The following is a 26,858-nucleotide window of genomic DNA, read 5'->3' as shown; positions in this document are numbered from 1 at the left end:
ATGCTATTAAAGTCACTGTCCTGAGAGAACCAGAAGTTTTATCAGGGTAAAGAAGAGGTGACATTTTAGATCAGACAATGCGTGAGAGGTGTAAGGCTTTGTTTAGAATTTGTTTGCGGTTTGATTTGGACTGGTTTTATTTCTAAAGTAAGAACTCTGCAAGACATGTCAGATCATCTACATGGATACTACCATCACACGTGGGAACACCACCCACCACATGCACGGCAGGTAGTCATGTGAATTGGCCAATGTTGTCCATGTCATACGCTGTAGGCAAAGGTGCCATGAGCCATAGTGTATTGGCAAAACCATGCAAACACTGTGACAATGAATAAATGGACAGCACGCAACAATCACCAGACAAGGATGTTCCCTCCCAATGGGGGAACACTTCAGTAGTCAAGGATATTCAGTTCGGATCTTTGGGTAAACATTCTCCAAGGTGGACTTCGGGATACACAGCAACACAGAGTCACCAAGCAGAGGCTGATAGCCAAGTTTGGTACCCATGAGGATGGCCTCAACCAGGATCTTGGGTTCATGTAGCAGGGCACCACACTATACACTCTCACACACTCACTCACACACACGCGTGCGCACGCGCGCACACACACACACACACATCCTCTCTCATACATACACTGTCTCTCTCACAAACACTCATACAGATCTTCTCTCATAGACACATACACACTCACACAGATCCTCTCTCATAGACACATACGCACACTCACACAGATCCTCTCTCATACATACTCACACAGAACCTCTCTTGTACACACACACACACACACACAGTGTGTCTCTCTCTCTCTCTCTCCCTCTTCCTCGCTCTCCCTTACGCAAACACACATGAATCTACGGGATGAATTTATATTTGCAGATATGTTCTATTTTGTTCAAAAAGCACACAACTTATAGACAGTCAGTCAATGTGGCATTTTTTAAGTTCCTATTTGAGAAATAAAATCAGTCTGACTCCAAACCAAATCACAAACAGATTCTAAACGTGACCTCACACATAACATGCATTGTGTGACGTAAAATGTCACCTCTTCTTTACACTGATAAAACCCTAGTTCTCGCAGGACAGTGACTTGAAAGGAATTTGGGATTTACACATACATATTAATCAACGAAAAATTTCTAACTGATTAAAGATTTAACAATATCTTAGGTTTGTTTAGAACGTCCTCATCAGCAGTGTGACCCTTTGATCTCTTATTTATAAATTTTTTGCTTGATACCACCTCGCTCACTAACTCTGAAAAAGGAGTAAGACTCCAAAAGTTTGTGCTTTCAACTAAACCGTTTGGACTATAACCTGGTGTCATGTGATTTCTGACCCTTACCATCGGATGGCAGATCAACCCTGGGGGTTTTATAGACAATAAATTTGACAGGCCACTCTGCCTGCAAACATCCCATAAGGACCTAAATCTTAAATTCTGTCCTGGGACACAAAACCTGAGGATGTTACGTAACTCTAATTTTGACCACCATTGTGACTAGTGCTGCTGGAACTGTTGTCCTGTAGCTCTCTGAGGCAGAATATCCACCTCAGTGAGGGGAGACAGTCCTGTCTCCAACCAGATAACACCCTTTGGAGCTGTTGGCTGCCAGGCTACTGTGGTCAATGGAGGTGCATTTCTGACTGACTCTCTGAGTGGCTATTGTTAGGCTGAAGGTACCTGTTGAGTTTTTAAGGTCTGATCACAATGAATACAAGAAGACACGTGCTTTAAAATATATAGAAAAATTTATTAGCTTAATCTACTTAATATGTATCCAAATAGCTATCTACTAGCTTCAACTCTTTTACACATATGAAAACCAATGAGTCTTATTGCCTTCTGTCCATTGCGAACCGGTGATGGTGACACTTGGAGCTCTATATCAGATTCCATGGTGCTGCTGTCACTAACCCGAGTCTGACAGTGAAAGTCCTTGGCCCCCCAGTCTGAAAAACCCAGTTCATTGGTGAAAGCCCAATGAAAAATTTTCAGATTTACTGCCCATTGTAAGAAGGACAGACCTGCATTTAACCTTTCAAAACTTTCCAGTGTAAAATGTTTGGAAAGGACAACTTCCTACCTGTAGTCACTACTATAATGACATTGTTGGTTTGCTCATTGAGCTGGCTGGTTATTGCACAGACGTTTCATCACCATGCTAGGTAACATCATCAGTGCGGCCTCTGATGAAGCGATGTTGTTCTACTCCGCTTTGTATTTATATAATCTGGTCTGTTAAATTGGGTTGCATCATCTCCAGTTCTGTTCTGATGAGTTTGTATGGGTTCTAATTGCACGTTGGTTGATTGCAATACATGTTGAAAACGAGGCCTCTAGGAATTCCCACACGTGTCTGTGGTTGCCTTGAGCTAGGATGGTCACATTGTCCCAGTTAAATTGATGGCCTTCATTGTCTGAGTGCACTGAGATGAGGGAAAGTTTGTTGTGTCGTTTTGCTGTGAGCTGGTGTTTGTGTATCCTTATGGCTAGTTTCCTCCTGGCCTGGCTGATGTCGTGTTTGTTGCAATCAGTGCAAGGTATTCTTTAAACTACAATTGTCATGCATGTCATGAGTATGGGGTCTTTGGTCCTTGTGAGTGTTAGTCATAGTGTGGCTGTGGATTTGTGTGTTACCATGATACCTAGTGGTTGTAGGAGTCTTGTAAGTTGTGATATGTTCTTGATATAGGGTACTGTGGCCAGTGTATTATGATGTTGGAAACATGGAAATCAATTTACACGCAATCAAGTTTCACAAACAGCAATGTGATAATGACTCAAATCTGTTTTTGAGGGATAAATATTGGTCAGGAGACCAGGAATAACTTACCTGCTCTCCTTTGAAAAATTCCCAAAGAATACTTTACATCTCAACTTAATCTTTCTCTTCTTCTCTTCATTTCTCTAATTATTTTCTCTTTTTGCCTAAACTGACTGTGTTTCCTTCCCAGTTGTTTCTATTCCTTTTTTTCAATCTTAAATCTCTGGTTAATTTTGATCCCATCATTCACTGCTGTCCCAGGTTCCCCACTGAATTTGCCAAACTGTTACCAACTTGTTACGAAATCCTTTGAGTAGATGGTTGAGGAAAAACAGAACTCTTAGTGGGATTTTAACTTTCCAATCATAGCCTGGGACTGCCATAACGTTAAGGGCTTGGACTGAGAAGAATTTATTCTGTGTGTACAAGAAAATTTTCTGATTCAGTGTGTGCATGTACCAAGTAGAGAAAGTGCAACAAATGACCTACTCTTGGGAAATAAGGCAGGGCAGGTGACTGAGGTTTCAGTGGGGGAGCACTTTGGGGCCAGTGATCATCATTCAAAATCATGATGGGAAAGGATAGACTGGATCCAGAAGTCAAAGTTCTAAAGGTCAATTTTGACAGCATTAGGAAAGAACTTTCAAAACTTGATTGGGGGTGGATAACCACAGGTACAGGGATGACTAGAAAGTGGGAGATCTTTAAAAAAATGAGATAACAAAAGTTCAGAGACAATATGTTCCTTTTATGGTGAAAGGTAAGGCTGGTAGGTGTAAAGAATGCTGGATGATGAGAGAAATTGAGGTTTCGGTCAAGAAAAAGAAGAAAGCATATGTCAGGTTTAGAAAGCAGAGATTGAGTGAATCCCTAGAAGAGTATCAAGGCAGTACAATTATGCTTGAGAGGGAAATTGGGAGGGCAAAAAATGGGACATGAGTTAGCTTTGGCAAATAGGGTTAAGGAGAAGCCAAAGAGATTCTACGAATGCATTAAGGTCAAAAGAGTAACTATTGAGAGAAAAGGGCCCCTTAAAGATCAGCAAGACTGCCTTTGTGTGGAACTGCAGGAGATGGGGGAAATAGTAAATGAGTATTTTACATCAGTGTTTACTGTGGAGAGGGATATGGAAGCTAGAGAACTTGGGCAACTAAATAGCGACATTTGAAAAATGTCCATATTACAGAGGAGGTGGTGCTGGACGGCTTAAAAAGCATAAAGGTAGATAAATCCTCAGGACCTGATCAGGTGTACCTTGGAACTTTGTAGAAAAGCCAGGAGAGTGAGTGCAGGACCCCTTGCTGAGATATTTGTATCATCGATAGCTACCGGTGAGGTGCTGGAAGACTGGAGGTTAGCTAACATGGTGCCACTATTTAAGAGAGGTGGTAGGGAGAAGCCAGGGAACTATGGACCAATGAGCCTGACATCAGTGGTGGCAAGTTATTGTAGGGGATCCTGAGGGATAGGATTTACATATATTTGGAAAGGCAAGGACTGATTAGGGATGGCCAACGTGGCTATGTGCATGGAAAAGCATGTTTCACTAACTTAATTGAGTGTCTTGAAGAAATAATGAAGAAGATTGATGAAGGCAGAGTGGTGGAGGTGATCAATGTGGACTTAAGTAAGACTTAAGGTTCGACCATGCTCCGCGTGGTAGACTAGTTAGCTAGGTTAGATCACATGGAATATAGGGAGAACTAACCATTTGGATGCAGAACTGGCTCAAAGGTAGGAGACAGAGGATAGTGATGGTGGAAGGTTGATTTCCAGACTGGAGGCTTGTAATCAGCGGTGTGCCACAAGGATCAATGCTGGGTCCATTGTTCTTTGTCATTTATATAAATGATTTGGATATGAACATAGGAAGTATGGTGAGCAAGTTTGCGGATGATATCAACATTGGTGGTGTAGTGGACAGCCAAGAAGGTTACCTTACATTACAACACAACCTTGATCAGATGGGCCAATGTGCTGTTGGATGGCAGATGGAATTTAATTTTGATAAATGTGAGGTGTTGCATTTTGGAAAGGAAAATCAGGGCAGGAGTTATCCACTTAATGGTAAGGTCGTGGGGAGTATTGCTGAACAAAGAGACCTTGGAGTGCAGGTTCATAGTTAGACCATAAGACATAGGAGTAGAAGTAAGGCCATTTGGCCCATCAAGTCCACTCCGCCATTTAAATCATGGCTGATGGGCATTTCAACACCACTTCCCTGCACTGTCAGCGTAGCCCTTGATTCCTTTTGAGATCAAGAATTTGTCGATCTCTGCCTTGAAGGCATCCAACGTCCCGGCCTCCACTGCACTCCGTGGCAATGAATTCCACAAGCCCACCACTCTCTGGCTGAAGACACGCTCCAGGGCTAGTATGTCCTTCCTGAGGTGTGGGGCCCCAAATTGGACACAGTATGCTAAATGGGGCCTAACTAGAGCCTTATAAAGCCTCAGAAGCACATCGCTGCTTTCATATTCCAACCCTCTTGAGATAAACGACAACATTACATGCGCTTTCTTAATTACAGACTCTACTGCAAATTAACCTTTAGAGAATCCTGGACCAACACTCCCAGATCCCTTTGCACTTCTGATTTGTGAATTTTCTCACCGTTTAGAAAATAGTCCATGCCTGTATTCTTTTTTCCAAAGTGCAAAACCTCACATTTACTCACATTGAATTTCATCAGCCATTGCCTGGACCACTCTCCTAAACTGTCTAAATCCTTCTGCAGCCTCCCCACCTCCTCAGTACTACCTGCCTGTCCACCTATCTTCGTATCATCGGCAAACTTCGCCAGAATGCCCCCAGTCCCTTCATCCAGAGTTCCTTGAAAACAGAGTCACAGGTGGACAGGATAGTGAAGAAAGTGTTGGTATGCTTGCCTTTATTAGTAAGTGCATTGAGTACAGGAGTTGGGAGGTCGTGTTGAGACTGTACACAACATTGGTTAGGCCATTATTGGAATAATACATTCCAAATCTCATCTCCTTCATATAGAAGGATGTTGTGAAGCTTGAAAGGGTTCAGAAGAGATTTACAAGGATGTTGCCAGTTTTGGAGGGTTTGATCTATAGGGAGAGGCTGATTAGGCTGGGGAAATTTTCTCTGGAACTTTGGAGGCTGAGTGATGACCTTTTAAAGGTTTATAAAATCATGTGGGGCATAGATAGGGTGAATAGCCAAGGTCTTTTCCCAGGGTAGTGGAGTTCAAAACTACGGGTCGTAGGTTTAAGATACGATTCAAAAGGGACCTAAGGGGCAACATTCTCATGCAGAGGGTGGTGCATATTTGAAATGAGCTGCCAGAGGAAATCGTGGAGGCTGGTACAATTACAACATTTAAAAGGCATCTGTATATGAATAGGAAGGGTTTGGAGGGACAGGGGCCAAGTCCTGGCAAATGGGACTAGATTGGTCTGACTTATCCAGTTGCCATAGATGGGTTGGACCAAAGGGTCTATTTCCATGCTGTACAGCTCTTTACCTCTATGAATCTCAATGGGGTCTGCCGAGAGATGCCTCTCTCCAGCAAACTCTAGGCCAAAAGTGTCAGCATTGCACCAAGGATTTGTGCATTATCACACTCAGTTACAGTGGGATCAGTTAGCTCAGTTGGCTGGTTTGTGATGCCAATAGCACAGGCTTAATTTCTGCACTGGCTGAGGTTACCACGAAGGTTCTGCCTTCATAACGTAATACTCTACCATGTGTTAACCCCACGTCCTATCACAAGTTAACCTCACCGACAGTTATCCCTCTCTAACAAGAGATTGGTCAATGGCAATTTTACCTTTATCTCATTCATCTGAACTTGTGGGAATTAGGTTACAATCAGCACCCAAAGACTGAAAAATTTTGAGGGCAGTAAACTCAGTGCTTTTAATAAGATTGTTTTGATATGTCTGCTAATTTTTCAATATCAATAATATTACAATTTCTGGTACAGGACAAATTGACAGCAGGGAGAGCTAATACTAACAGAAAATTGCATAAATGCTGCAAATGATCATATAAATTAACTCTTATATCTAAGCATTGATACAATTTCTAAATAGAATTATAAAGTGCTGTCATGATTTATTCTATCTAAACTTCCTTTTAAGATATTGCTCGGTAATCAATTTCACTGTCAATTAGCCTCCATTTAATCAATGAATCTATTATTGGTAGTTTTGTGAATTTAACAGTAGAGAGCTCATGATTCCACCTGTTTAAATTGGAAGTGACCTACAATTAATTGCTGCATTGGTGGATATATACTAGTGGGTCAATAATTTAACACTGCAAATTTTGAAAGAATTCATCAGTTTGCAAGAATTTATGCATAATATTTACTGATTAGTCTAAACGCATTGATTAAATTAGCTAATTCTGTGCTAATTTCATTGGCAAATTTCTGCTGTCCTCAAGGACAATTTATCCAGCCATTGAGAGTAGGATCTGTAAATGTCAGCTAAACATTAGAAGACAAATGGTATTAATAATGTCCACCATTTATTTGTTTAAGGACAATAAGGCCTGTGACACACACCAATTCACTGGTGGTCATTTTATTTACTTTGAAGGTACTGAAGAAACTGGAACATTTGATCAGGTCTTAGGTCACACAAAATATCACCTGATGTTGACAGATGCGGTCAGATTTTAAGCATTGTCAGTTATTTGAATCAAAGTATATGTAAGAAAAGACATATCCATTATTCAATTAAAATGATCTCACTGCAATGGTACCTCAGTTAAAATTAGGTGATTTGATCACTTAATGCGTCTATTTGTTAACAATGTTTGCAAATAGCTTAATGAGGACTAAGCCAAAAATATCTTCACATATTTTACTTGTGCATATTGTCCACAATAAGGCAGACTAGAATTTGTAATTAACACAGGCCATTGGCAACAATTTCAAGTTTTGTTGTGTACAACTAACTCTTTACTCAGCAAAAGAAAGGATAGTTGTCATCTTCACAAATACACCAAAACCTTAAAATAACATGCCAAAGAAGGAAGTCAATTTTGAGTCATTGTGTCTGTGATAGTTCACTGAAAGAGTTAATCAATTGTTTCTACTCTACTGCTGTTTCCCTGTTGCCCAGAAATGTTTCCTTTTCATGTGCCTATCTAATTCCTTTATAAAAGTGAAGAATCAAACGGCTTCCACCACACTTCCATCTTACATTATAATATGTATTCCACTTCCATTATAATGTAATACTAGCTGTCTAAACAACTGACAGACCTGGGTGTATATATGCACAGATCAATAAAAACGCCCAGTTCTGAGAAAGGGTCACCGGACCTGAAACACTAACTCTGATTCTTTCTTCCTGATACTGCCAGACCTGCTGAGTTTTTCCAGCAATTTCTATTTTTGTTTGTGCTTAAAAGTGATGGGTGAGGTGGAGAGAACAATTAACAAAGTAGTTGATTTGATTTAATTTATTATTGTCACATATACCAAGACACATTGAAAAGCATTGCTTTGCATGCTAACCAGACAAACCATGCCTTACATGAATACATCCGGGTAATAGAACATATTGCAGAATATAGTGTTACAGCTACAGAGAAGGTGCAGAGAAAGAGCAACTCCAGTATATGAAAGGTCTGTTCATAAGGCTGATAACAGCGGAGAAGAAGCTGTTCTTAAATCTGTTGGTACGTCATTTCAAACTTTTGCGCGATGGAAGAAGGTGGAAGAGAGCATAGCCAGGGTAGGAGGGGTCATTGATTATGTTGGCTGCTCTTCCAAAGCAGCAGGAAGTGTAGATGGAGTCAATGGAAGGAAGACTGGTGTGTGTGACAGACTGGGCTGCATTCACAACTATTTTTTTTTGCAACCTTGGGCAGAGCAGTTGCCATACTAAGCTGTGACGCACCCGGATGGGACGCTTTCTATTGTGCATGTAAAGAAATTAGTAAGAGTAATTGTCGGCATGCCAAATCTTCTTAGCTTTCTGACGAAGTAAGGGCATTGGTATGGTTTCTTGACTGTAGCGACAACATGGATGGGCCAGGACAGATTGTTGGTGATATTTACTCCCAGGAACTGAAAGCAATTGACCATCTGCACCTCAGCACCATTGATATAGACAGGGGCATGTTCTCCACCCCACTTCCCGAAATCATGCCTTACATGAATACATCAAGGTAATAGAACATATTGCAGAATATAGTGCTACAGCTACAGAGAAGGTGCAGAGCAAGATCAACTCCAATATATGAAAGGTCTGTTCATAAGGCTGATAACAGCGGGTAACAGTGGGGATATAGACCAGCTACTTTGTTTTTCTGACGTTGATGGAGAGGTTGCTGTCTTTACACCATTTCACTAAGCAATCGCTTTCCTATACTCCATCTCGTCATTGTATTCACAGTGGATATTTGTTAGGTTTGATGCCTCTATGGAAAGGTAGCCTAAGTTCACAACGGAAGAGTGGGCACTTGCTAACAGAGAACACATAATGTTTATGAACTGTACCTGCCCATCCATCCCCACACGTGTCAGCAACAGCAGACAAAGAAGAAAGAGAAGAAAAGGTGAAAACCTGACTAAAAATATAAAGCAATATTTGTAATTTCTGGAATATGCAAGTTCCAGGTGTTTACTCTGCAATAGAATCCAAAAGGATGGTTATTAGGAATCCATCCAGCAGGATAGAAAGATGCAGCAGTGAAGACATCATCCAGAAATGTAGTACTTTCAAACTGGTTTCCAGTGAGTCTGGCAACAAAAGAAAGGCACGGCATTCCAGAACAAATCCATGGCATTGTAGTCAAATGATAGAACAACAAGAGCAGCAGAGTGGAAAAGCGCATTGATTTTTTTTATTCCTTAAGGGGATGAGGTCTTCACTGGCTGTGCCAGCAGTATTGCCCATTCCTAGTGGCGCTTGAGAAAGTGGTGGTGAGCTGCCTTCTTGAAATGCTGCAGTCCATTTGCTTTAGGTACACTCACAGTGCTCCTAAGGAGAAAGTTGCAGGATTTTGACTCAATGACAGTACAGGAATAGCGATATATTTTCAAGTTAGGAATGTCTTGGAGAGGAACTTGCCAGTGGTCGTGTTGCCAGGTATTGTTGTCCTTGTCCTTCCAGATGGTAGCGATCACGAGTTTGAAAGTGCTGTTGAAGGAGCCATGATGAATTTCTCTCGTACCTCGTAGATGGTACACACTGCTCCTTCTGTGGGTCAGTTGTGGTTTCTAGTTCTGTGAATGTGCTCCCAATTTTGAGCAGCTGCTTTGTCGTGAATGGTATCAGGCTTGTTGAGTGTTCTTGGAGCTTCACTCATTCAGGCAAGAGGAGAGTAGTCTATCACACGCCTGACGTGTGCCTTGTAAATGGGGATGAGCAGGTTTTGGGAAGTCAGGTGGTGAGTAATTTGCACAGTCCTTGTGGAGACAAAGTCCACTCTCACATTGAGGATACCTTCCATCATGTTGTATGTCATTACCACCGTGCTACATAGATTAGATTTCAAACAGATCTAGCAACTCAAGGGCATGCATTCACACACTATCTGTAACCTCATGGCTCAGCATATCCCCCACTCCACCATTATCATCAAGCCAGGGCATCAACCCTGGTTCAGTGAAGAATGTGGGATAGCATGTACTGCTAAGTCTCTGGAAATATCAGGATGGAGAGAAAATTGCAAGAAAAGCCTAGTTACACTAATTTGAGACTTTATTTTCTCTCATTAGAGTATATAGCATTGCTGAACAACAATTTTGGGAAATTGCATAAAGGGTGAAGAAGGAATATACAATCACTTATCTGCTAGGGTAAGTAATCCAGTTTGAGTGATGAGGTGATGGTAAACCTCACTGCTTTGATCTTCTTAGATTCACCAATGTAATTCTGTCCACTTTTTGGGTAAAAGTTGTTGGAGAGAATTATGTTGAGGCAGTATGGGACATTGGTGACGCTTCTTCTAGAGTACTGTGTCCATTTCTGGTCTCCCTGTTACGGGAAGGATATTATTAAGCTGGAGAGGGTTCCGAAGAGATTTACCAGCATGTTGCCAGGAGTGGAGGGTTTGAGTTATGGGGAGAGGCTGGATAGGCTGGGACATTTTTTCACTGGAGCATAGGAGGTTCAGGGGTGACCTTGTAGTGGTTTAAAAAGTCATGAAGGGTATTGATAAGTCGAAAGGCAGGTGTCTTTTCCCAAGGGTGGAGGATTTCAAGACTAGTGGGCATATTTATTAGGTGACAAGAGAAAGATTCAGAAAATGCATGAGGGGCAATTATTTTACACAGAGTGTGGCTTGTGTTTGTCTGAACTTTCAGAAAAAAATGGTGGATGCGAGTACAGTTACAATGTTTTAAAGACATTTAGATAAGCACATGAATAAGAAATGTTTAGATGGATATGGGAAGTGAGTGATTGGAGTTTGTAGAAGTAGAGATCAATGTCCATCTCAATAAAAGGATTATACTCAGATCAGCAACAAAATATCAAGATAATTAAAGAGCAAACATAGATCGACATAAATAGATTTATTAATATATTACAGAATAGTTTCATACTTACGACAGAATATTTACATTTTAAATAACACTTTATAAACCTATGACTGATAGATAGCTTTCAACACAAGTTAATTCCTTGAACAGTAAAACAAGAAAGAAGTGATACTATTCAAACCATTGCACTATCTCCCTGCCCATGGCTATTCTGAACAATTCCCACTGTGCAATATTGCATGAATACATCATTGCAATCCTCCCTTATTGCCTAGCCTTCTAGCTGATACAATATAATAAAAAGAAATTTAACATCAATCAACCTGCCTACTATGAACTGACTTTTGTGCCTCACGTAAAAAATACACTGAAAAAAAGCTACTGCAAGCAGCCCCCCTGCCTAAGTCATAAATTCTTACTTAATAATTAAAAAATTTCAGTGTATTGGAAAATAATGGAAGCATTCCACTGGAATATAAAACACAATACATTCTGCACATTAACTCAGCCATTACCAAGAATAATTTCCCTGTATTTTCCAAGAACAGAAGTAAATGTACTCATGTTGTTCCAGTTTATGAACATACATTGTAAGGTAATAGTCCAAATAATACCATGTTGAGGAACATCACTGGTAGCAGCAGATATCTGAATGGTAGCAGCTGGGAACTATCTGAGAGTAACTGGTAATATTTGTGATCTTCTTTTAAGTCTCTTCTAATATCTGTTGTATAAAGGAAAAGACTTAAAATGTTAAGCATATAGAAAACAATCTTCAAGCCTGAATGTCAAATTGAAGAAATCCTTATGTGTAACATTTTGGCTTGACTTACTTTAGTACACTTTTACACTTACATATGGAGCTTTAGGTGAGAGGAATTCTAACCTGCAAAATGTTACACATTATTCTCTATAATTTATTTTTGCTTTTTGTCAGTACTTCATGTGACAGTCCATAGGGTAAAGACTCATGGTTGTTTGATAGAGGGTCTGAATTACAATTTTAATTATTTTGTAATTGGGGAGAATAAGACCAACTGGCAAGATCTACAAAATATGCGCTAAATCTCCAGAGTTCTTATTATTCTTTTAAAAAAAACTCTTGACCTTAATTTCCAGGAAATGATGATGAATGTTAACCAAACTACCTTCTTGGACCAATATATGAATCAACAACAAGAGTAGGCCACCCGGCTCCACCATTCAAATAGATCACAGCTGATCTAATTACTCCACATTCCTGCCTCCTACTGATAACCTCTCAACCTTTGCTTATCAAGAATGTTCCTACTTCTGCCTTACAAACTTGATGGACTCTGCTTCCAACACTATTCAATGAAGGGAGTTTCAAAGACACATGACCTCTGAGAGAATTTTCCCTGTCTTAAATGAGTGACCTCTTATTTTTAAACAATGATCCCTTAAACCTTTCCACAAAAGGAAATACTGTCTTCACATCTGCCCTGTCAAGAACACTCGAGAGTTTATATGCTTCAACAAAATCATGTCTTACTCTTCTAAATTCACATAGATACAAGCCTAACCTGTCCAAGCTGTTCTCATAAGACAATTGTCCAAATGCCAATTACTCCAAATTGTTTCATCCATCCTTGTCCAACATCCTTGAACCTTACAGTGAACTGTACTTTTACTGAACTGTAGTCTGGATGAAAACAAAACATTAGACAAATTTTCCCTCTTCAGTTTCAGAGATCTTGGAGACAATGTAGCATTTTCACTGCCTCTCGTTAAACTTACCTAGGAAGCTGTATAAAACAGAAGGTATAATGTCCTCTTCAATAACGGACATGATTTTAAAATCAGGTTAAGTTATGTTCTTCAAAAATTACCAAACATATTTAAGAAATCTAAAATTAAAAACAGAAAATGTAAATAACCCCAAAGTGAAGTATCCATTTTAACAGAGTATTCCACTCTTTCTTTTCCTTTAATGAGGATTTGAAATTGCTTTCTTCTTCTTCAGATGAACTTTACAAACTGTTATCAGGGAATGCCATGTTCACCTACTTCAACTTATATTAAGCAGCATAAATTTACATTTTGGATAAGAAAAAAATCTGAGCAAACACTGTCAATACTCACTTACCCAATGCATTTTACATGTCCCCTTCCCTCCCTGTCTGTCATTTCAACATAATAACCTACAGAAAAATCTGCAGGCAAAATACGAATAAGAAAAGGCGTTGTTTATTTCCCCTTATTCTTTTATCAGATGTAGGCATCACTGATAAAACCAAATATTTGCTGCCCATCTCTAAATGCCTGTGATTAAGTAGCTTGCGAAGGCGTTTTAAAGGGCAGTTAAGACTCAACCATATTGTTGTGCGTCTGGAGTCATATGTAGGTCAGACCAGGTAAGGATGGCCGATTTCATATGAACAAGGAGCAGGAATATACCATTCAGCCCCTCAGACTTTCTCCATCATTCAATAAGTTCATGACTGATCTGTTGTAACCTCAAATCCAGAGTCCCACCTACCATGATAAACTTTCACCCTTTACTTAACAGGAATCTATCTGCCCCTACCTTAAAAATATTCAAGGACCACATTGTGAGGAAGAAAGTTCCAAAGGCACACACAACCCTGCGTACAGGAGGTGGTAGAAGTTTGGAACTCTCTGCAACAAATGGCAACTAATTCCAGATCAGTCATTAGTTGTAAATCTGACATTGACAGATTCTTGTTATCCAAAGTTATTATGATCCTATGAATTAGGAGCAGGAGTAAATTGCTCAGTCCCTTGAGCCTCAGCCTCTAATCAGTAAAGTCATGCAGATCTGATTGCTCCACATAATCTCAATTCACCTCCTCCATTATTAAACAATAAAAGAGAAAGATGCGTATATGGAGTTAGGTCACAGATCAGCCAGGATCAAATTGAAAAACAGGCTAGAGAAGTTAAGTGGTCTACTCCTGTCCTTGTGTTCCTACCCCAAGAATAAGTTTCATCACAGCTATATAACACAAAAAAGGCACTGAGTTTATACTATGAGGATCACAGCATGAAATGGATTTCAAACAGATTCTGTTTGAATGTGGAAGTTTCTGCGAGATACAACATAAATGTAAACATCTTTTCACGTTAGTGGCTCACACAGCCCATAAAACAAGTTGAGTATGATAATTTAGTGATGACATCAACTTGTCTAATCAAGTAAATAGTAACAATTAGCAGTGTATTTACATTACCTACCCTTTTGTATGCCTTAAATTTTTCCATCTTAGTTCCGCTTTAATATTCCATGTCTTTATATTTTCCAGATACATGCTAGCAGCGTGCTGCTTGTGATTTTCTGAGCTGATACTTGGTGAGATTCCACACCTTTGATACAGGTATTTCTCCTATAACATGACAATTGAGTTCTTGTGCAACCTCACGTTACAGAAAATTGTGCTGTAGAAAATCGCCATAGAAAATCGCTTTATAGGGAAATTGCTATATTGTACAGTAGAAAGCTTGCATTATCCAAACAGCGTCCACTATTCCTCAGAGATAATGGGAACTGCAGATGCTGGAGAATCCGAGATAACAAAGTGTGGAGCTGGATGAACACAGCGGGCCAAGCAGCATCTTAGCAGTACAATAGCTGACGTTTTGGGCCTCGACCCTTCATCAGAAATGCTTTTCAAGGCCGAAGAGATGACAAGAGAGTTGCAGTGGGAGAGAGATCCCCTGAGGTTGGTCCGGAGGGAGGAGGGTAACTTCTTCAGGATAGGCATCCCTGGAAGAGGCTTCGCAGTGTGGTTAAAATTGTGATCAGAGATAATGGGAACTGCAGATGCTGGCGAATCCGAGATAACAAAGTTGTGGAGCTGGATGAACACAGCAGGCCAAGAAGCATTTTAGGAGTACAAAAGCTGACATTTCGGGCCTAGACCCTCTGATGAAGGGTCTAGGCCCAAAACGTTAGCTTTTGTACTCCTAAGATGCTGCTTGGACTGCTGTGTTCATCCAGCTCCACACTTTGTTATCCATTATTCATCAATTGTATTACAGCCAATTCCATTAACAAACACGCATTATTGCAGAAAAACCTGTAATTACTTAAAAGTGTTCAGCCTTTGCTCTTTGTTCTAGATCCTTACCAGTGGAAGAAGCATTCAGTCGCTATCATGTGAACTCGTTTCATTATGTTAAATAGTTCAATCAGATTACATTGTAATCCTCGTCTCAACTCTAGTCCATAAAACTTGTTTACATATATTAATCATTTATTTGAATGCATGTGAGAAAAGGCTCAAAATTGCTAATCCTGGAAATCCCTTTCTAATTGCACTGTAGGTGTTCCTACAGCCTAAGGACAACATGAAGGTAGCTCACCACCATCTTCTTAAGGGCAATTAAAAATGGGCAACAGATGTTGGTTTGGTCAGCAATGCCCACATCTCGTGAATCAGCGATAAAAATCAGATGAAGGGTAATGATACTTGTTTATCAATACCAATACTACAGGTTTCATACTGAAATTTCTATAAAGCCCAAGTTGCAAGACATTGCATACTTCTTACCACAGTTATCTTGTGATCCTTGAATGCAGTGCAGGATTCCAAAGCTGCATCTACACCAAGTACAATTTTTGGGTACCCATGCTCCTTCCGGAATATTGCCACAGTTCCTGTCAGAGCAAAAAGGACGCTATTCAGGAAACTATAACTGCATACACACAATTATTAGGTACAAGGTAGAGGCTACCTCTCAAGAACTAAAACGTTAACTTGATACCACACTACCACCCACAACTTCCAGAAGTCTGATACCTCTTGAACTGTGAAGTGATTCACACTTGGTACAGACTTAGATAGTCCTTACCCATATTGCATTCTTAATACAGCAATCTAATCAGCAATTATCAGCAAAAATCCTGGAAAATCTAATCCTGGAACTCCCTTTCTAATAGCACTGTAGGCCTTCCTACACCCAAGGACTTACAATGATTCATGAAGATACCTCACCACCATTTTCTCAAAGGCAATTAGAAATGGGCAACAAATGTTGGCCAGGAGTTTCCTCAGGTAAAAACAAATAGCAAATTAAAAGCAAATTAAATGTTGATCAGATAACTCAGCTCAAATCTGGACTTTGAAATCTGTTACCTTTATTCATGGGGCCAAAACCAACCAGGCTATTGACAAAATTTCATAATATTTTATTAAATTTACTGAGGTTAATATAGTAGTTTTAATGTTATAATCAACATGTATTACAAGAGTTTTTTTATATATAATAAACGTGTTACAAATAGCAAATATTATGTTGCATTTACATGAAGAATGAATGAAGTAAAACAGGCATCTAAGATCCCAGGACTAAGGGTCCCTAACTCAGTAGAACTAAGCATTAAACCAGGCATCCTTCAAATTTGAATGGTTCAGTATAATCCTGAAATGTTTTCTCCTGGAATATGGTACCATGGGTGGCTGTTAATCATTTAGGATTTACCCAAGTGATCAATCTTCATAAATTACATTGACAAGTTTCGTCAGACTGGCCCACTGTGGAGGAACCTCTAACTATGTCTGATACTCTGTATCAGGTACCAACGTGTGTTTTGTTCCTGAACTCTAGGGATCATCCAAATAGACATTCTAATGTTAATTACTTGTCATACAAACCTCTACTAGCGGTGGAAAGGAGTAGTCACTGGAAAAGCAGTATGTATCAAAACTGTATTTTTTTCATTCATTTAACTTTCTTAAATTTTCTGAGATTTTTTATTTCATAAACCAAAGTTCTGCAACCAATTGAAATTGGTGGGGGTGGGGGGGGGGGGGGGAGCGGTGGGCGATGGCCTATTGGTATTATCACTGGACTGTTAATCCAGTGACCCAGATAAAGTTCTGGGGACCTGGGTTCGAATCCTGCCACAGCAGTTGGTGGAAATAGAATTCAATAAATGTCTGGAATTAAGAGTCTAATGATGACGATGAATGCATTGTCAATTGTCAAGAAAAACCCCATCAGGTTCACTAATGCCCTTTAGGGAAGGAAACTACCATCCTTACCTGGTCTGGCCTACATGTGACTCCAGACCCACAGTAATGTGGTTGATTCTGAACTGCCCTCTGGACAATTAGGGATGGGCAATAAATGCTGCCTGGCCACCGATACCCTCATCCCATGAATGAAAAAAGAACTAGCAGCATCAGCTAACTCAGTATAGGCTGGGATCTAACCTACTACCTTCCTGGTCTTTGTAATTTCATCAGTGAGCAGTTGGGATGAGTTTAATTCTTAAATCTGAGCAACAAAATGGATCTTACCTAACACGTTCATCATATTCACAGTTTCTCCCCACGAAGTATTTTGGGCAAATGCAGAAACTTCCAAGTACGCATGTACCCCCATTCTGACAGCAATTCCTGTTCAACTTGCTACCTGGGGAAAGAGAAATAAACCATAAAATAAAATGTTATTAAATGTTGAGTCCTATATCTTAACACTTGAAACTGATAATTAAGTATTTGATAAAAATCACAGCAGACATAAGACTTCTAACAGAAATTTTAGTGACTGTTGTGTATTTATATGTATTAAAATCTATACATATATATGCAAACAATGGCAGAGCTAAGTTTGAACCCAGTGGCTGTGTTGCTAAATGCAATATAGAACTGAGTCATACAGGTTATACATGTCATCACATTGACCATTTCATTGACATGTCATCATTTGTTCTGTTCAGATGACAGGGTATTGTCATTAATCCATTGACTGCCAGTGTTTTCAGTTCGGTCAAGTGACTACTTCTGGAAGCAAAAAAAAATCAGCATAAAAAGTACACCATGATGAGTATTTCCATGGTGAACTAAACAATTTATTTTAGGCAAGTTCAAACTATGGTCAAGCCTCTTGAAAAATGGGTTTATATGTCTGTTTCTATAAACCCCAATAATTGACTTTATCTGCGATGGCTACAATTTGCATCACAACTCTGGATTAGGGAGATGGTAAAAAGTTGTGAAGTGGGAGTGACTGCCCTTGATGTCAAAGCAGCAATTGATCAAATGAAGCATCATAGTACCCAGCAACACTGCTGTCAATGGGAATCAGGGGATAGGTCTCCACTAGTTGGAGTCATACCTGACACAAAAGAAGATGGTTGTAGTTGTTGGAAGAAAGTTGTATCAGCTCCAGAACATGTCTGCAGAAGTTCCTCAGGATAATATCCTAAACCCAAATATTTTCAATTGCTTTCATCAATAACTTTCACTCCATCAAAGAGTCAAAAGTGGGAATGTTTTCTGATAACTACACAATGTTCAGGACCATTCACATCTCCTCAGATACTGAAGCAGACCATGTCCATATACAACTGGACCTGTACAATATCCAAGCTTGGGCTGATATGTGACAAGGAACATTTGCGCCCCACAGATTCCAGGTATGGCTCCCTTCAACAAGAGAGAACCAATTCATCACCTCTTGATATTCAATAGTATTAGCATCACTGAAGCTCCCATTATATACATCGTAAGGATTTCCATTGATCAGCCATATTAATACTGTGGCTACATAAGCAGGTCAAAGGCTGGGAATTCTATGACGTGTAACCCACTTCCTTAGTGTCTGTCCACCATCCCTCAATATGTGCAGCTCCAACAGCATGCAAAAAGATTAACACCACTCAGAAAAAAAACAGCTCACTTGATTGGCATCCTTTCCACCACCTTTGACATCAACACCCTTCACCATCAATGCACAGCGGCCGCAGTATATACTCCCTACTTATGTCTGTCTTGAATATTCAAACACAGCATTGACAGCCCTCTGTGGTAAAGAATTGCATAGATTCACTACCTTCTGAGAGAAAAATTTCTTCTCCATCTCTATCCTACTCTGAGATTATGCCCACAGGTTCTGGACTCCTGAGACGTGGACCAAAATGTAAAATTGAAATTGGGTGAATGAATACCTTTCTAAAGTAAAAAAAACGACTGAGTGTATGTTGAATATTTGCTGTTGATGAATTAGACAACAATTTAGTTCAAACAAATCCAAACTATGGCCTAGGGAACATGCCGCCTACAGCCCTAGCAATCTGCTCCACAAAGCACAAGTAACTGTGTCCCATTTGCACTAACTTTTTTTCACTTGCTGTTTCAATATGGTGGGTCTGGTGGTTTATAAAGAACATTTTGGTGGTAACTGTGGGTCAGTGGTAGTGCATTTGCCTCTCACTTAAACTGTTGTGGATTTAAAGGCCATCCAGATGTTTGAAAGTTTAGTCCAAATACATACCTCAGTGCACTGCTGAAGGAGGTGACAAGAGATGTCACCTTCCAGATGAAATGTTAAGCTGAAGTTCTATCCACATTTTCTGATGGATGTAAAATACCTGAGGCATTACTTGAAGAAGAGCAAGAGCAAGAGTATTCTCCCTGCTACACTGGCCAAAATCCATCCTTCAACAACATCACATAGTATTCTGGAATTCCCCCTTGACACAAACATTGAACCCAAAAAAACTGATCTATTTTACCAATGTCAAGTTGAACTAAAGAATAGTCTTACAACCTTATTATTATGGACCTGATCTTAAAACTATCATTAACCTTTATAAACAATCACAGCAAAGTGAAATGCCAACTCACATAAATGCATTTCTTCTTTTTGTCTTAAGAGTGTATGACAGGTTATTAATTTGGAACATGAACACATTTCTCTCTGCACATCGGAGAAGAGTTATTTCAGCATTTTCTGATTTTACCACAGTAGGAGGGGAATAGTTGGAATTATGGTCAATTCATTCAGTGATTCCTTTGAACTAATAGTCTGATGGATAAGATGTTGTCAATACTGCGAGTACTGTAATCATGTATAAGTCACTTACAGCTAGAACTATCAAAATGGTCTATTCAAGGACATAATTCAGTTCTATGCAAATCAAACATAGATTTTGGATGCAAATACAGACAAAACTCCAGGCCACACTCTGACCATATTATATCTGACTATTCATGTTTGTTAGCACTTGTTATTTGCCAAAATGGCTGCTGCATCCCCCACATTACAACAATTGTTACACTTCAGACCTACTTAATTAGCTGGACAATGCTTTAAAATGCCTTTAGTCCATGAGTGGCACTATATAAACGGAAAATGTTTCTATGATTATTGGTGAAAAATTCTGAAGCAGGACTGCAATTGGATTCGTTCTGAGATAGGAATGTTAAAACTAATCTTTAATTATTTAATTAATTTTAATTAATAATTTAATTAATAAGTTGTCAAAATTCTACAATATGCACCCAAGTGGCACATCAAGACGTAAAGCATGGACATACCAAATGCAGCAAGTGATCAAAAAGTAGATTTAATTGAAGCACTTTGGCAAATGTGTCCTTGCAATCAGTGTCATGGTGATGCAGTCTGGGAAGGATGTCATACAATAACAGAGATGTACAGCATGGAAACTGACCCTTCGATTCCACTCTTCCACACTGACCATATATCTTAAATGAATCTATTCCCATTGCCAGCATTTGGCCAATATCCTTCCTATTGTTATGTCCATCCAGATGCTTTTTAACTGTTGTAATTGTACCAGCTTCCACCACTTCCTCTGGCAGCTCATTCCATTGACTCACCACCCTCTACTTGAAAAAGTTCCCCCTTAGTTCCCTTTCAAATATTTCCCCTTTCACCTTAAAACTATGCCTTCTAGTTTTGAAATTCCCTACCATGGGGAAAAGACCTTGACTATTTGCCTTATCTATGTCTGTTATGATCTTACAAACTTCTACAAGGTCACCCTTCAGCCTCCATCACTCTAGGGAAGATATCCCCAGCCTATTTAGCCTCTCCCTATAGCTGAAATCCTCCAAAACTGATGATATCCTTGTAAATATTTTCTGAATCCTTTCAAGTTTAACACCATCTTTCCTACAGGAGGAGGACCAGAATTGAATGTGGTATTCCAAAATGGCCTCACAATGTCGTGCACAGCTGCAACATGACCTCCCAACTCCTATACTCAATGCACCAACCAATAGTGGCAAGCATACCAATGCCTTCTTTACTACCCTGTCTATCTGTGACTCCGCTTTTAAGGAACTATGAACCTGCAACCCAAGGTCTCTTTATTCAGCAACATTCCCCAGGACCTTACCATTAAGTGTATAAGCCCTGCCCTGATTTTCCCTACCAAAATGAAGCACCTCTCATTTATTTAAATTACTTGCAGTCAGTGTCTGTTGCATAGAGCCTTTTGCTGAGTCCAATGGAAGGATGCAAGCCTGAGAGGGGTGACTAATCCAGGTAGTGGAGGCCTGCAGGTCAAAGCTTCCCTATACATGGACAATGTCGCAGTTTTCGGCTCGGATCTGCTGACAGTGTGCGGACTCATGAGTATTGATGACTAGTTTGAACTGGTCTTGGGAGCCAAGGTAAATCAAGGCAAGACTGTGGCCATGTTTTTTGGGATCTGGGTTGACTGACACTTTATCCCCTTCATCATTGGGACAGATTACCTGAATACAGTGGGATTATGGTTCGAAGGGGCAAGGGTATGTGCAAAATATTGGGAGGAGCACATTGCCAAGGTAAAGCAGAAACTGGTCTCTTGGGAGCACCACTTCCTCTCCATTGCGGGTAAAAACGTGGTCATCAGGTATGAGGCACTCTCTCTGTTGTACAAGGCACATGTTTGGCCCATTCCCTGAAACTGCACTGTTGCAGTCACCCAAGTCATCTTCCACTTTGCCTGGAAGCCTAAGATGGACCATGTCTGCAGGGATTACATGTAGAAAACTCTGGATAAGAAGGGGGAAGAACATACTCAACATTATCTTCATCCTGAAGGCCACCTCTGTGTGCGGCTGCATCAAGCTGTGTGTAGATCATCGGTATGCAAACACCAAGCATCACTATGTACTGAGGTTCTACCTGTCCCCACTGTTGTGAAGGATGGGACTGGCCTTGGCACTACAGAATGCTCCAAGTAGTTGTACCGTTCCATGTCACCAGCTTTTTGTGGAGAAATTTGCAAGGAAAAACATCTTTGACCACAAGTCGATCAGGAAATGGTCGGCACATAGTGTCCTTGAGACTCTGCAGGTAAAAGTGAGGATGGATCCTGTTGCATGGTTCCCCGAGCAGACTGTCAAAAGTCATTTGGCAGAATATCTCGTTACCAGAACTTTTCAACAAATACCAAGACATGGCTTGGCTGGTGGTGAGAAGGGCACTACCTGTAAGGTCCTTCACTTACACCTGGTTGGTCATGCCACCACACTCTGCCCTCGAAGCAGCTGTACAGCTTTTGAGTTGGTCACATTGTCTCCTTCTGGAATGGGTCTTTGCAAAGGAAAGTCTGGAGAAAGATGCAGTGGTTTTCGTCGAGGTTCATCTCGAGCAGCTCCATGACACAGCACTCTGTGCCTTATGGTCTGTTCCCCAGCACGCACACTGAGACTAAACATTGACCATCAACTTGGTGAAAGATGCTCTTTAATCTTCCTAAAACTTGTTGGTCTTCCAGAACAACGAGTTGATCTCCACTGTTGTAGACTGGCACATTTCAAGGCCCAGGACAATGTGCTGAAGGACACACTAAAGCTTGCGGCAGTTGCCGCCAAGACACAGCAGGGAAAGACCATTGTCTGAAGTCTTCCTGTTAAAGTTAAATGGGGGTTTGTTCAGTTATTGGACCTTCCTGGTGCCTCAAATGCATATAAATATAGTCCTGTATGTGAAACAGATGGTTTGTTTGGAGAAAGTCAAATTCAATGTTTGTTCATTTCTTTGATATGCCACTGTACAGAACCGAACTGCGTGTGACTTTGTATATATACTATAGATATTTTTATGAATAAAATATGGTTTTGAAATTAAAGAGTCTGGGAATTGTGTCCTTGCAGTTGTCATCACAGTGAAGCAGACTGGGAGGACATCCTTGCAATCAGCATCACAGCAAAGCAGTACCTGGAAGTGCTAATATAGGGCTGTATCAGGGGGAGGTCATCCCTGACAAATCTATTAGGATTCTTCGAGGAGGTAACAAGCAAGTTAGACAAATTAGAGACAGTAGATGTAATCTATTTTGATTTTCAGAAGGCCTTTGACAAGGTGTTGCACAGGACCACGCTAAATAAAATAACAGCCATGGTGTTAGAGGCAAGCTACTGGCATAGGTAGAGGATTGGCTGAATGGCAGAAAGCAGAAGATAGAGATAAAGGAGTCATTTTCAGAATGGCAGCTGCTGACTAGTGGAGTTCTACGGAGGTCATTGTTAGGACCATAACTATTCATGTATTATGTTAATGATCCAGATGAAGGAAATAGGGGCATTATTGCTAAGTCTGCTCAGGATGCAAAGATAGGTGGAGGGACAGTGTTAAAGAAGTGAGGAGGCTGCAGAAGGACTTGACCATGCTAGACCAGTGGGCAAAATGTGGCAGGTGGAATACAATGTGGTGAAGTGTGAGGCATGCACTTTGCTAGGTAAATTGGAGGTGGGGAATGGTTTTAGATTTCTGAAGCACAAAGGGACTTGGGAGTCCCAGTTCAAGATTCTCATAAGGTTAACATGCAGCTTCAGTTGGCAGTTAGGTGCAAATACAGTGTTCGCGTTCATTTCAAGAGTGCGAGGATAAAAGAGCAGAGATGTATTGTTGAGGCTGTATAAGGCTCTGGTCAGACCCCATTTGGAATATAGTGAGTAATTTTGAACCTTTTTGTAAGGAAGGATGTGCTGGCCTTGGAAGGATTCTTGAGGAGGTTTGCAAAATGATCCCAGGGATGAAAAACGTGTCATACAAGGAACAGTTGAGGATTCTGGGTCTGTACTTGATGGAGTTTAGATGGTTGAGGTGGAATCTGATTGAAATTTGCAGAGTTCTGAGAGGCCTGGATAGAGTGGACATGGAGAAGATGTTTCCACTAGAAGGAAAGACTAGCACAGCCTCAGGGTGAAGGTACACCTCTTTAGAGCTAAGATTTAGAACTGAGGTGGAATTTCTTCAGCCAGTAGGTGAACAATCTGTGAAACTCAATATCACAGTGGGCCTTTGAGGCCACGTCATTGTGTGTATTTAAGACAGAGATAGACAGATATACAGGTAGATGGTTAGGCAGATTCTTGATTGGTGAGGGGATCAAAAATCATGGGAAGAAGGCCGAAGAATGGTGTGAAGAAACATACCAGCTCTGGTAGCTCAGTGGTTAGAACTGCTGGCTCACAGCTCAGGTGGATTGGCCATGCTAAATTGCCCCACAGTTTCCAGGGATGTGCAGCTACGTGGGTCAGGCATTTCAAATGCCGAGGTGTACGCACAGGGTAGGGGTCTCTGTGGGTTGCTCTTCAGAGGGTCGGTATGGACTTGATGAGCGAAATGTCCTCTATTTACTGTGTTGGGATTCTATGATCGAATGGCGGAGCATACTTGATGGACCGAATGGTCTAATTCTGCACAAATTTCTTCCGGTCTCGATTAGGTTCAGTGACCCTATGCCTCCTGGTACTTGATAATCAAATTCACACACGGTCTTAATTCTCTTAATAGACCTAATTTATAACATTTTTTATCCCGTTAGCGGGTTTAGCGGATCAAATGTATTAAAACAGCTGTAAGCAGAACAAAAAGGACACAAGGGAAATTGAATCGCCAGTTATGATTCAGGAGCGATGTTCTCTCTTGAACTTCCCTCACACAGCAGGTCATCCCTGTTTGGATGGCAATAAAACCCAATGAGTGCTGTGTGTTTACTCAGTAAAGACTGATTTGTTTGGATAAGGATTAAAAAACTAAAGAGAGATTATTGAAGATTTAATTCATTGTAGGAGGGAGAGACAGAGACTGAAGCTGGAGTCAGGTCAAGTTTACGATTTTTATCCCTATCTTGTAGCGTTACCTCCAACCATTCACTTTGTACCGCTCATTATGAACCGTTCTAAAGCAGATAATAGGAAGTGGGCGGCATCTAAACATTAGGCTTGTTAGTAGCTAACAATTTCAAACAGCTGTAACTATGGACTGTACAGAAAGGCAGTCCAGCCCGGTGTGTGCAGTAGCTCTCACTCACTGTCGGTCAGCCCAATGAACGGTATAATCTCTTCCCCACGCCTGGCCTTTCGATCTTCAGCCTGTTTGGTGAATTGGTTGAAATGCTTTAAAGCAAATCCGTGGGTCTTCTCCACAGCTTCCTGAGCCACGGACTCTGATGTATCTTCACAATTTTGACCTTCGCAGCCTGAAACTGACCAAACAACATCTAAAGGATGTTCCTGAAGATCAATAACAAAAGAAGTAATCGACTGCTCTCGATAACTGTTTAACAGAGTTCCAAGTCACGAAATATTATTTTCACTACTTACCAGCCTCAATCCTCACCGCCTGTAAAGTGAACAGCGCAACAGTGAGGAATCTGAATCTACGCGCACTACAAAAAAGAAAGAAATTGCAAATTAATTCATTAAATTTCCATTTTGCAACTTTGCAGATCGCATCCCTGTCCAAATGCTTTCAGCAAATTTACCGTGCAGACTTCCCAAAACGCATTATTCCCAGATATTCAAATTCTTGTCTACTCTTGAAAACAAAACCTTCCATTTTGCCAGCTCAGTTTCACAGAGAAGTCGGTGAGAGCCGCTGATTTTCTAACTCAGCTTCTTCCGACCATTCTTCAACTGGAACCAAACGATGAGCAATTAACAGTGAGTGAGTTCTCACCTCCTGCCGCCCTCAGCTTTCAGTAAACCAATACGCTCCTCAATGCCCGCCTCCTCACTTCGACCAGGATTTCCAGCATTTCATTTCAGATTTTACACCATTTCATTTCAGATTTTTCACCATTTACACGTCACACTTCCCTTTTCATTTCAATGTCCAGAACAAAAGTAAAATGTAACCGTAATATAAATGCTACGGATGCTGCAGATCTGAAAATGCAGGAAAAACTCAGCAGGTCTGGCAGAATCTGTGGAGAGATGGAAACAGAATTAATGTTTAGGATCAAATGAGTTTTCTAGGGGGACCACGCTACGTTATGTGTAAGGAAACAGCCCCGATATGAACTACCCAGCTCCTATCAGAGGGATTGAAACTGTACCATCAGTGTCACTTCAGACTTCTGAACTAACCAACCCCACATCACAAAATTAATTTTGGATTACAAATTTATTCTGATTTTAGACAGTACTAAAATATCTCTTGGAATATTTTAATTTCCCCAAATTAAACTATCAAATAATAAGTGAGTACAAACTGATTTATATAAATGTGGTATTTCTTAGTGAGCGATGTGTGAGAAAAAGTATACTGTTACTGTTTTTCAGTGATATCAATGTGAGGTGTTATAAATGATTAACTCTTCCCAGTGATTATCTTTCCCTCGCTCAGCACAGTTGGGAATAGAATGTGTTCTGGCAGAAGGTTTGCATTCCACTGAATACAATCTTGTTTGTCGCTCAGCTCTTGTTAGTTTATCTAAGTGCACAAGGTGGATGCCATTCAAACTCTCATCTAAATTAGGCTTATTAAATATCTTGCACAGCTTGCTTCATCCTAATTTCCCTGTCAATTTAGGTGAATGGGCAGAATATATTAGATTGAATGGATTATCTGGCAGTGCGAAGTTATCCAC

General features: G+C 40.4%; 1 protein-coding gene across 1 annotated transcript; it reads right to left on the bottom strand.

The window, feature by feature from the left end:
* Window positions 1-11,413: 11,413 nt before the first annotated feature.
* LOC125457246 (cryptic protein-like) lies at window positions 11,414-25,930 on the bottom strand. The gene is made up of 6 exons (XM_048541212.2): window positions 25,752-25,930; window positions 25,591-25,655; window positions 25,299-25,472; window positions 17,536-17,650; window positions 15,784-15,890; window positions 11,414-11,975 (listed from the first exon to the last, which is right to left on the bottom strand). Exons 1-6 carry the CDS (start codon window positions 25,823-25,825, stop codon window positions 11,827-11,829), a joined length of 684 nt encoding a protein of 227 aa, XP_048397169.2. The 5' UTR covers window positions 25,826-25,930; the 3' UTR covers window positions 11,414-11,826.
* Window positions 25,931-26,858: the final 928 nt, after the last annotated feature.

Source organism: Stegostoma tigrinum, chromosome 1 (assembly GCF_030684315.1).
Source record: "Stegostoma tigrinum isolate sSteTig4 chromosome 1, sSteTig4.hap1, whole genome shotgun sequence".
Taxonomy (NCBI): Eukaryota; Metazoa; Chordata; class Chondrichthyes; order Orectolobiformes; family Stegostomatidae; genus Stegostoma; species Stegostoma tigrinum.
The sequence above is the reverse complement of the archived record's forward strand: the minus strand, read 5'-3'. Positions and strand labels throughout refer to the sequence as shown.

Bases quoted from the DNA above. Each gene is read 5' to 3' on its own strand.
- LOC125457246 (XM_048541212.2), bottom strand. From the start codon at position 25,825: ATGGAAGGTTTTGTTTTCAAGAGTAGACAAGAATTTGAATATCTGGGA. The intron at 25,656-25,751 runs GTAAATTTGCTG...TCTTTTTTGTAG, and splicing joins CGTTTTGGGAAGTCTGCACG to TGCGCGTAGATTCAGATTCC. The intron at 17,651-25,298 runs GTGAGTGAGAGC...CTCTTTCCCCAG, and splicing joins GTTCATTGGGCTGACCGACA to GTAGCAAGTTGAACAGGAAT.